The 12163-nt window shown below is 37.0% G+C and overlaps 1 protein-coding gene across 1 annotated transcript in view; it reads right to left on the minus strand.

Moving 5' to 3' along the window:
* STIM2 (stromal interaction molecule 2) overlaps window positions 1–4523 on the minus strand; it is a gene marked incomplete at its 3' end in the record, with an annotated part of 63201 nt that extends 58678 nt beyond the window's left edge. Inside the window, exon 1 of the mRNA XM_084233767.1 lies at window positions 4393–4523. Coding sequence (XP_084089893.1) covers window positions 4393–4515 — 123 coding nt within the window. The 5' untranslated portion in view covers window positions 4516–4523. The remainder of the gene's footprint in view (window positions 1–4392) is intronic.
* Window positions 4524–12163: the final 7640 nt, after the last annotated feature.

The raw sequence follows: 12163 nt of genomic DNA on the forward strand, positions 1-12163 counted from the left end.
GAATCAAGAGGAGGGAACCCATTAGTCATAAATCAGAATCTGAGGGGTAGAAAGTGAGATAGTCTGGGTGGTTAAGAAATGGTAGAGGCGGGCCTCCCTGGTGGCGCAAAAGGTTAAGCACCACACTATGAAGCACACCCGCAGCCTCTGCAGCACGAGTTCAACACCCGGCCGGCCGGGGAGCAACCCACATGGCCTGGCAGACTTCTCCTGTCTCGCCCGCTGCTCCCCTCAGCAGTGTGTGTATTTCAATCTGCCTGTTCTGCTCCCAGCTCTGTCTCTGGTGAATCCTCTCACCCCCCTCATCTCTGGCCTGTACCCCAGCTCTTGTATGCATAAATAAATAAATCTTTAAAAGAAAAAAGAAAAAAAAGAAATGGTAGAGGGCCTCCCTGGTGGTGCAGGTGGTTGAGCGCAGCACTGTAAAGCTGTCCGCAGCCTCTGAAGCTCAGGTTCAATCCCCGCCGGCCGGCAAGAATCCCACATGACGCGGTATACCTCTCCTGTATCGCCCACTGCTCCCCTCAGCAGTGGATTTCATCAGTCTGCCTGTTCTGTTCCCCACTCTGTCTCTGGTGAGTCCTCTCACCCTCCTGCGCCTCTGGCCTGTACCCCGGTTCTAGTATAAATCAATCTTAAAAAAAAAAAAAAAAAAAAGAAATGGTAGAGCAAGAAAAACTTCTGGTTTCTATGGTGATTGCCTTGAGGGGCCAGGAGATATATGAACAGAAACACTCTTGGAGAATCTGTTCTTATCAAATATCATAAATAGAAATATAATTCAACAGCAATTAAAAAATGAATGGAATAGTATTAGATAGAGGAGGAAGTCCAATAAAAAGGTACCATAACTGTCAAGGTAAATCATAAGAGGCCAGATTACTCAATTAAATAAACACTGAAGCAGGGTAGAAAACATAGAACTTAACAGTCTAGGTACAATTATAAAATAATGAGAAATTTTCTTAAGACTATTCTAGGTTACAGAACCATCCTACTTCACTAATAGCAAATAATTCCCTCTCCAGAAAACTATACACACAACCCTGCTTTATGGAAATTGCATGCCCAGAACTTTCTATGGAACTTACTAAGAAATTTTTAAGATAGAACTTTTGCAAGACCATCACAATACCATTCCTGAGATGAAAAATACTGTTACAAAAGCATAATGCAGAAACAACTATAAAATTTATTAGCGTACACATCAGAATCACTCAAGGACTTGTAAAAAAAAGCAGATCTTTGGGTCCCATTTCTGATTCAGTAGGCTAAGGCAGAACCCAGAGTTCGCATTTCTAGTAAATTGCTGTTTGTGAAAGGAACATACTTTCATTTATTTCTTAACACAATCTTTCAAAGTTACACCAACCCCTTTTTTATCCACTTCTCTCCTTTGAGGCCCTAACACGTGACTACAGTGATCCACCCTATCATAGGGGTGCCTCACCTCCCTTCCTCATCTTCCGGCTAAATGAAAGGTAGAAGATAGCACCCCAATCTCCTTTCTACTTTGCATCTAAAACACATAAAGCCTCCATGTTACTCCATGTTATTTTGAATAACTCAAATTTCAGTTAACAATAAGTAAAGAGAGAAGAGCTAAGCAAAATGACAAACAGAATTTGGTGCTTTCAAGATTTTGGTGTACTGTAGAATATCAAAATGCCTTGCACATAAGCCAAGAGATGACTTCTTCCTAGATAAGATACGGGTGTGTCTTTCACAGATTTCTACTTAACGGTGTTTAAAATCATTTCTTCGGCGCAACAGACCTCTCCTGTCTCGCCCGCTGGTCCCCTCAGCAGCGTATTTCATCAGTCCGCCTGTTCTGTTCCCTGCTCTGGTTAATTCTCTCACCCTCCCATGCTTCTGATTGTACCCACTGCTTGTATAAATAAATATTTAAAAAAATAAATAAAATCATTTCTTCTAGGACCTCTACAGATCAGTAATTAGACACATACCAACTGAAAACTAAATTTAAAAATTTGCAATAAAATAAAAGGTCATAGTGATAAATTAACAAACAAAATATTTTTCAAAGGAAATAAAGTATAGATTTTAATTATGTCTTCTATCAGTAATATTTAACCACAATGAGAAAAGATTATTTCAGTAAGCAAAAATCAGATGATGTGGAAATAACATAAGAAAGAAGAATTAATATATGATCTAATAAGCAGTAAGAAATAACTGTTAAGTTTCTAAGCTACAGAAAAACACTAAAAATGATACTGATGATGCATAATACAGATGCTTGTGCCTTAAGGCACAAATTAATAAATACCTATGTTAAAATAGAACCAACAAATAACTACAAAGGAATAAATTTTAAGAACACAAATTTTATAGTAGAGATTATCAAATTACAGCCAACTCACTGTTTTTGCAAATAAAGTTTTATTGCAAATAAAGTCACCCCATTATTTCATTATTATCAATGGCTGCTTAGCACTACAATGAAGTAGTGCTAAGTGCAATGAAGCAGAAGTTATAACTACTATTATATGTTATAGCTATTTAATATAGTCATAACAGAAATCATATGACCAACAAAGTCTAAACTATTTACTAGCTGGCCTCTACTAGCTTCCAAGGGCTGCTTTAGCAGAGTACCACAAGCTGGCTAAAAACAACAGAAATGTATTCTCATAGTTCTGGAAGCTGTAAGTCTGAAATCAAGGTGTCAGCAAGGTAATACTGTAGTACGCTCTAGGGGAGAGTCTGTTGCATATCCTTCTCTTAGCTTCTGGTGTCACCAGTACATCCTGTCACTCCTTGACCTGCAGCTGCATAATTCCAATCTCTGCTGCCACTATCACATGGTCATCTTCTCCCCGTGTCTGGGCTTCCATGTAGCATGTTCCTCTTGTCTAAGAAGTCATATTAGATGAAGGACCAGTCATATTAGATGAAGACCAGTCGTATTAGATGACACCAGTCGTATTAGATGAAGGACCCATGCTACTCCAGTATAACCTCATCATAACGATTTGCGTCTGCAATGACCCCAATTTCCAAAGCTCTTCAAAATATGCGTTTTGGGAAGAGACACATTTCAACCTGCAACATGGCCCTTTACAGAAAACATCTGCCAACTCCCAATTTAGAAGAGCAAGAAAGAGGAGAAGTACATCCAGAGTTGCCACCGAACAGTGAAAGATTTCAAAAAGGAGAGCTGGAATTTTGCTTTAGATAAAAAAAAGCAAAAGTGAGATCTAAAGATGCCACACAGAAAGAAACATATGTAGGTCAGAACACTGGACTGGCTGAGAGACGGAAGAATCATAAACCCCCTGAAAATGAATGGGCGCTCTCAGGGTGAATAAATGCTTTATGCAGCAGGTCAAGAAGTGACCTTTACAGAACGTTACTATTAGAAAACAATGTAATTAGATAACAGTGTGAATAGAAGCTGTCACTGTTATAAAACATTAGGGAAAAATGTAGAAAATAATGTAATTTGTTATCATATAAACAAAAAGAGGATCATCTCAACAGAGACAAACATACCAAAAAAGTTGAGCTGAAGAGGTCTGAAAAATGACCAAAGGGTTTTGATTGCAATGAGATCACTGCCAAATAAACAACTTAGGTGGAGAAACTAAGAGGGACATGAGATCACAGAGAAAATGAAAATGTTTAAGAAATAAAAAGTAGACGATTACACTGGTGACCCCCAATGAACCGCAACTCTTGGTATTACTGCCCTTGTATAATCCTCTCCCACTTAGGCTCTGAGTTTAGCCAGATGACTTGCTTTAGTTAATTTCATATTAACAAGCAATGGCAAACAGAGGCATAATAACTTTCATGTAAGAACCTGACTTCTTGGAACACTACCACTTGGAAGCCAGCTGCTCTGCTGAAAGTAAGCCTGAGCTAGACTCCTGAATGAGAGGTCACAGGGAGACAGACTATGAAGGATACGAGGCCATCTCAGATGTTCCAGCCCTAGCCGAGCTCCCAAATGAATGCAACTGTGACAGTGATCTCAGGCCACATCTCAGAGAACAGAAAAAGTAGCAAGCCTAGTCCAAGAAAATCAGAAGAAATAATAAATTGCTGTTTTAAGCCATTTTATTTTGCAGAGGTTTGTAAAGCAGTTATCTATTGATAACTGATAGTGCCAGAATTGAATGTATGTTTGATAAATCAAGTTAATGAAACTGAGCATTCTCATAAAACTGGTAAAGACTTGTATACACATTTTAAAAAAGAAAAAGAAAAAACATACAAAGACCAGGGGTGAAATTAAAATGTAAAGAAAAAACTAAAGATGGTGAAGATGAAGGAGTTGAGTCATATGAGGAATAATGAGACAATTTAAGACTGAAAACTGGGTCATTCTGCTTTATGAGAATACCACAGAAAACATTTTTCACCTACTTCATCACTTTCATCTACTTCAATTCCACCATCTTTGTCATCATCCATTTGTTTATGTATTGTTTGAAGAGCTTCCAGACTAAATCTATCTTCTTCTGTAAAGCAGGGTGGACTCAGTGACATGCAGGGATCTGAAAGAGAACAAAGGGCAATTACTAACTTGCCATATCAAACACAGGCTGCAGTTTAGAATTTAAAACAAAATCAAAAAATTAAATCTCAGGATCATACTAATAGGCTTTGAAAAATCTAGCAAAGGCTCATCACAAAAGTATAATATATGAACACAATCTGACTAAAAATCAATAATCAATTTTAATTAAAACTAAGCCAACTAGGAGTTACAACAGTATTTTCACATTTTTCCACATCTTTAACCATTTTCTTCTTACCCAACTCATATATACTATTACCCACAAAAAAAGATAAACTCTCTCCTTTAGAAAGAAACTGAAATCACAAAACACAAGGAACTATTTTTGTATAATCCAGTTCAATCAAAATGTAAGACCTAGGAAAATATAAAAAATATAAGAAAAAGAAACAGAACAATTTGATTTTTTAAAACTTTTTAAAAACTTTTTTCCATTTTTCTATTTAAGAGAATCCAATGGTCCACCCATATGACTATTTAAAAGGCCTAACTTTTTCAGGCTCAATAAGGAAAAAAAAAAAAAACCGACTTGTTTTAATCTTGTTCCTAATGTTTTCCTTAATATACATTTACTGGCTAATAAACCTCTTTGGAAAATATGTGAATCCTCACATCAAGTTGTTAAAAACTAACAATTTAGAGAAAGCATGGAGTTTTTCATGGCTTAAAATCAGATTGATAAAAAGTACTTTCTATGGATTCAACACTAAACAGTCTATACACCAAAATGGAAAGGCACTGCCAAAATTTCACTAAGCCCAGAGGACTAGTAAATGGACAAATTCCAGGAATTTATTTCCACCAGTCTGCTAGCTCAATAACATAGCCTTTTAAAATGTCATCAGACTAACATATATGTAATGGTTATTGGTATAGTAGAGAGACTAGCTACGGTTTAATTGTCCCCTTAATTATAATTACAAATCTAGTTTATCATTTTGGTCATTATGAACAAGTCTGATTGTGGACAAATCACTTGTGTTTGTGTCTCAGTTTTACCTCAACTCTAAAATAAAACTATTTAATAGCAGAGTAGATGCTTACCATGACCTACTGCAGGCGTTAAGAGCCTAAAAATATCTAATTCTGTGTTTAGGGGCAAAAAATGCAAGGAAAAAAGCCAGTACTAGAGATCTACTATTAATTTTATTTTTTTAATAATGCAAATCTATATTACGCACAAGTTTCAGTGACAGCTCCTCTTAGCAATTTTACATATTTAATAGCTGTAACTCCAAATTTTAATTTCATTAGACTTAGAAGAGTATTATAAAAATAAAAATGCAATTATAAGTTATATGAAATGTGTATGTATAATTTTAAATTCTGATCAAGATTTAATAAAATCTAAGAACACATATGTATGATGTTCAATTAGGATCTCTAATTCACAAAACAACCAGAACCTGTTATGTTCATGAAGTTGAATTTATTTGTAATTTTCTTTTATGTTCTGTCTTCCTGTTTCTGAACCTTTGCTTGCAGCATTTCCTCTATTTAGAGTTCCTTCTCCCACCCCCAACTTCAAAATTCTACCCCTTCTCCAGGCACAGCTCCATTTCTATTTCCTTGTGGAGGCTTTTACTACTGTCACAAACAGAAAAATATTTTCTGGTGAATTCTCAAGGACTTTTAATGAGGCAACACTAATTACATGTTGCCTTAAACTATTACTGGTGTGGACATCAAGAATATGCAATAGTGACTCAATCAGGGTCTGTAAACCCCTCTGATTGCTCGACACATCCTTCTTGAACCCAAATCACAGTTTTATTCATTCCAACACTCTCTCTAGAACTGTGCATGGAGTTAGGTTCCAGACACACAGAAGTTCTGAATGAATCTGTGTAAAATGAATAGATAAATGACTCGTGATCTGTCCACTTAACTAGTTTTCTGGCCTCCTCTCTTCCTAGTCATTTCCTAGTTTGTAAGGATTTACAAACCACCGTGGCCTCTTGAAGAACAGCCTCTCACCGGACTCTGCTCCTGTTGGAATGCACTTCCCAGTATCAGCCTAGTTCACTCCCTCACTTAAGCAGGTATCTACTCAAATGTCACTTGATCAGAAAAGCCTTCTCTGGCCATTTTATATAAAATGAAGCATTTTCCACCATTCCCCTCAATAACCCTGACCCTGATTTGTTTTCTCTTTTTATTATTGAGTAACACTGGTTTATATCATTGTTTGTATTCTGAGAGTACAGAACACCCCGCCCCCCTTCAAGTGTTATACCACAGTGCATACACCCCAAAGTACCCATGAATCATTTGTAATTATTTTAAATAGATGCAAAGTAAAAGATAAGCTCTTAGGTCTCATTACAACATACGGGGTAAAGAAGGTTTATACACAAAGTGTCATTGTCTCCTGGAGACCTATTTTTTATATATATTTCATTTTGCCAAATAAGCACATGAAATGAAAGAATATATGGAAAGGGTCAGCGTGACTCAGATTAAACAGTCTTTGTTGTCAAACTCTCTAAGAGAAGTCCAACAGTAAGGGTTCGAAAACTTTATAAAGCTTTTAAGCGCAAACTGGAAGGAACATATGACCTGGAAAAAAAAAAATACAAGTAAAAATAAAACTGGTAATTTTTTAGTTAAACTAGTATTTAATAAAATACTGTCATGGTATACTTCAGGATATAATTTCCCCATTACATATTTCAGAAATACTATTTCCTAGCAATTACTTCCTTCTCTCCATACCATTCCATCCATTTCACAATTATCTACTGAGCACCCACTTTGTGTAAGGCATTGGAAATGCTGTAGTGAACAAAAGAGGAAAAAAATCTTCAGACAACTTACATCATAATAGGGGAGATGAGTCTAACAAGTTAAGTAAGTAAAAGGCATGGAATGTTGGTGGTGGTTAAGTATTAAGGAGAAACACAGAATAAGGAGAATAGTAAAATGCCAAGGGTTTTCAAATTTTCAATTTTATCATTAGTCTCAAATATCATTCCTCCTCAGTTCTCAATGTTGTATTTGATTAATCTTCAATTACTTTAAGTACCATTTTGTTTATGCAACTAAATTTATGAGTAGAGTAGGGATTATAGTATTCCATTTCACACATGTGCAATATACCCAGGACTTAACACATTTTAGGCCTCTGATAGCTTCTGTTACTTCATACATTAACTAATATCCCAAAAGTCCTAGGCTTCTACCCTGTGCCAACCAGGGACCAACAAGAGGAATTAAAGAGAGAATAAAATCCTGTACTCAAAAGAGTTCACAATCTCGTGAGAAAGAAGGCGTGCAGACTACTGCAGCATGTAGTGTTAGGGATCACTGACAATATTAGCGCAGGGAGTTATGGAGCATGGAGAAAGGTCATCTAAGCCAGACTAAAAAAGTTAGTCGCTTTCTAGAAGTAAATTTGGAGTTTTAAACAGTAGTTGATTACCTTGTAAAAGAGAGAAAAGCATTCCCAGAAAAAAAGGAACATCAAGCATTTAGTAACATAAAAAAAACATGAACATTCAGAAAAAACACAAATGGTTAATACGTGGGAAAAAAGTATAAAATTGATAATAGGCCAGATCTCTAAAAGTGGTTTTTCATACTTAGGAATTTGGATTTTTACTATGAACACTATATAAAGGATTTACAGCAAGGACTAGGCAGATTTGTTACAGATAAATCATTCTAGTGATAGTACAAAATAGGGTGGAGGCCAGCCTGGGAGGCACAGCTGCCAGGAAGTGCTAAGGTAATCCTGGCAGCACCCGGCAGTCCAAGCCGCCAAGGAATGGAGGACGCAAATGATGAAGATTGCTCTCGGGTTTCATGTATTGCCAAGTTGGAGCAGCAGAAGGAAAAGAAAGACAGGAGTTAAAGATAATACGAGTGATCCATTTCTCCACATGAAATTTTATTTCCTTTTGGTGCAATGATTTAAGAAATCTAACTGAGAACAATTGTGAATGCTCACCGTCATTACCTGTTCTAAAGTCTTTTTCCTTTTTTTTCTCAGCTAGAAAATAAGACTTACAGGTTAAGTCAGCACAAGTGATCATTTTAACTCAAATTAGCTGACTTCAATTTCTTTTTTTTTTTAAAGCATTGTTTTTTGTTTTTTTTTTAAGATTTATTTATTTACTTATACAGCACTGGGTACAAGCAGAAGCACGGGAGGGTGAGAGAATTCACCAGAGTCAGAGCGGGCAGCAGAACAGGCAGACTGACAAAGTACACTGCTGAGGGGAGCAGCGGGTGCCGCAGGAGCGGTCTGTCACGCCATGTGGGACCCTCGCCAGCAGCCGGGGATCAAACCGGTGCCGCAGAAGCTGCGGGCAGCTTCGCAGCCCAGCGCTCAACCGCTGCACCACCAGGGAGGCCCTGACTTCAATTTCTTTCAAAATCTACAAATGGTTAAGGTCCATGCCTACAGTAAATCAAAAGACAATTACTAAAATATCAAAATCATTCTCCTTTGCCAACATCTCATAGACATCAATCTTAGCTATGAAAATTGCACCAGTGGGATCATGTATTCCACAGTCAGACATGTCTCTCCTCATAACAGAATTCATTCATTCATTTATAATGACAGGGAGTGCCTGTATCACACCAGGTCCTATGCTTGGTGGGGCCAGCCAATGTGATCACTAAGACAAATTTCCTTCAGTTGGTGCCCTCATCTCGTGTTAAATGCAATATAGTGTGATTTCTCTCTTCAGCATTTACACTGCTGAGCATTCCTTTTCCCCTAGATCAAGACTAGCACTTTCCGCTAAGGAAAATAGAATCCATTAAACACGATTTAACCAAAGTCAACAATCAGCATTTTTAACAACAATTGTTAAATTCCACTTTGTTTTCCTCCACTCCAAGTCAAACAAATGCTCAGTCTGATTCCGCAGAAATAAAGTTAAATGAATTAAAATTATTTCATGTAGTTAAGAAACACCAATTACATTTTGTAAAATCAATGCTATATCGTATACATAATCTAATCCCTGCTACTCTGTGTGGGGCACATGTTGTAGCTATTTCTCAGATGAGGAAATGAGACTCACGAGTTAACATGCTTTAGATCAGACCCCTAAAATGAAATAGACAGAATTCAAGCCAAGTCTCTAGACTCCAATCCATGCTTGAGTGTCAGTCTAATGAATGTAAATGGGTTGGTGTCTCCAGTGTCAAAAATAAAGCACTGCTGTCAAGATATTGCCCGGACCTAACTGGGGTGCTGAGAGCACCTAGCAGCAAAAGAGATCACTAGATATTCCAGGATTCATCTTCTCCAATCAAAAATACACACCTATACTTCTTACATTACTTTTCTTTAGTAATAATGTATCTTCACTTCAAATCACATCCCTCTTGAATAAATCTTTGTAAGTATATTACCAGAGTAACTGACATATTTATTGAATGGTTTAAATATATATAGGTATTAGAAACCAAATAAATTAACTTCCGAATACAAGTCATTTACCCACCAAATATATAAATGCTTGACTCCAGGTTAGAAACCAGGTATACAAAAGGTGATATCAAATAAAGTAAATGTGCAATGACAAACATGCAGTAAGTACATAATAGTGGTAAAACGAGGGAATAGTGTTGTCTACATTCATAGCAAGAAAAGCTTCAAGGAGGAAGTGATACATTGATTCTTAAAAAATAAGATGTATGACGGACAAGAAAAAAAAAAGCTGTTAATTATTATACCAACAAAATAATAATTACAATAAATATCAACTATGGATCATCTATTATATCATACAGATATTATACATTTCACTTTGCTCTTCAGTAAGCTTTATTCCCATTTGATTTGATAATGAAATAACCAGCAATATCAATGAAGGCCAGAGTATGGAGAAACGATAGACTTTTCTAAAGTGACAGCAAAGGAAAAAATAGAATAAATCACTCACTGAAAGCCTCACTTGCAGCTTCCTCTGCCCACAAAACTTTCTCCCAAGTACACCATGACCAGGTAACTCCTTTCCTCCAGGTAACTCCCCCAATATAATACAATCATGAGAGCACAGGTATGGCTTTAATCATTCCTCTTTCCCCAGCGCCTAGAGCAGACTCTGGCACATTAGTAAGGGCTAAAAAAACTAGTTTGCTGAATTACTTAATTGACTTTTTAATATAAATGTTGGAAGAGAAAAACCTTTCAAGAAATTACTATTTGATCAGAAAACTAAGATGTAGGCACTAAAAAAACTGCCTATCACTTTATTGTGTTAAAGTTAAACCTCAGTAGTTAGCAAAAATCTAGTAACCTTACTCCTCTGATTAAAACAATTCAATGAGGGCCTCCCTGGTGGTGCAAGGTGGGCAGCAGTCACTGCAGCAGGAGTTCGATTCCTGGCCAGGGAGCTGACCCACATGGCATATCAGACCTCTCCTGTCTTGCCCACCACTCCCCTCAACAGTGTATTTCAGTCAAGTCCCCTGCTTTGCTCCCCACTCTGTCTCTGGTGAATCCTCTCACCCCTTCCCCATGTACCTCTGGTCTACACCCCAGGTCGTGCATGCATAAATAAAATAAGTCGGGCCTCTCTGATGGTGCAAAGGGTTAAGGCACAACCTATGAAGCTATATGCAGCCACTGCAGCACGAGTTCAATCCCCAGCCAGGTAGCTACCCACATGGTGCAACAGACCTCTCCTATCTCGCCCGCTGCTCCCCTCAGCAGTGTATTTCAGTACATCCGCCTGTTATGTTCCCCACTCTGTCTCTGGTGAATCCTCTCACCCACCCCCCCACCTCTGGCCTGTATCCCAGTTCTTGTATGCGTAAATAAATAAATCTTTTAAAAATAAATAAATAAATAAGTCTTTAAAAACAAAAAAACACAATTGAATGGTCCTTAAAACCTAAATGAATAAAGTCCATTTGGTCATATGTTTAAATGTTTAAGTCATAGTCATATGTTTAAATATTTATAGAACAAAATATATAACATATTATACAAAAATAATCAAGGGGAATGTCGATGTATTTATGATGGTCTTCCTCAAAGCTCTACACTTTAGATGTAAACATGAAACTTCCTGAGGGCAAGAACTAAGCCTGTTTAATTGATTATACTATTACCATTATTATCTGTTATGATCTTTGTATATCATTACTGTACATTGCTACATGTTGTAAATAATTATGTGTGACTTTTACATAAAACAAATGCATTTTCAGTGGCATTCAGAAAAAGAAATTGGATTTTAATCAATACTTTTAGAAAAGGGGAAAACAAGAACAAACTCAAAAAGATGTGCTCTGAGACCCACAAAGAGTAGTCTGGCGAGCAGACTGGTTCTCAACCAGCTGTTCACTGGTTTTCCCTCCTCCTTCCTGTTCACCGCTCCTCAGCAGGACTACAGGCATCCAGTGGGAGAAAAAGGCAAAGGTTATTAAGTCAATTTTATTTTAATCTAGAGAAGAAAGTACAGCCTTAAATCACATACTTGCTATCCAGGAATCCTATTTCAACACTCCACATAAGAAGTAGAAAAATATAAGTGACAGTCATGGTAAGAAAAGGTCACACTGAAATAAGAGAATGGAGACAAATATGACTGGTATTTCAGGTCTAAAAGTACAGGTAAAACAAAGATACATTTCTACGTGGCTAGACCA

This window comes from Talpa europaea (assembly GCF_964194135.1).
Source record: "Talpa europaea genome assembly, chromosome: 5".
Classification (NCBI taxonomy): Eukaryota; Metazoa; Chordata; class Mammalia; order Eulipotyphla; family Talpidae; genus Talpa; species Talpa europaea.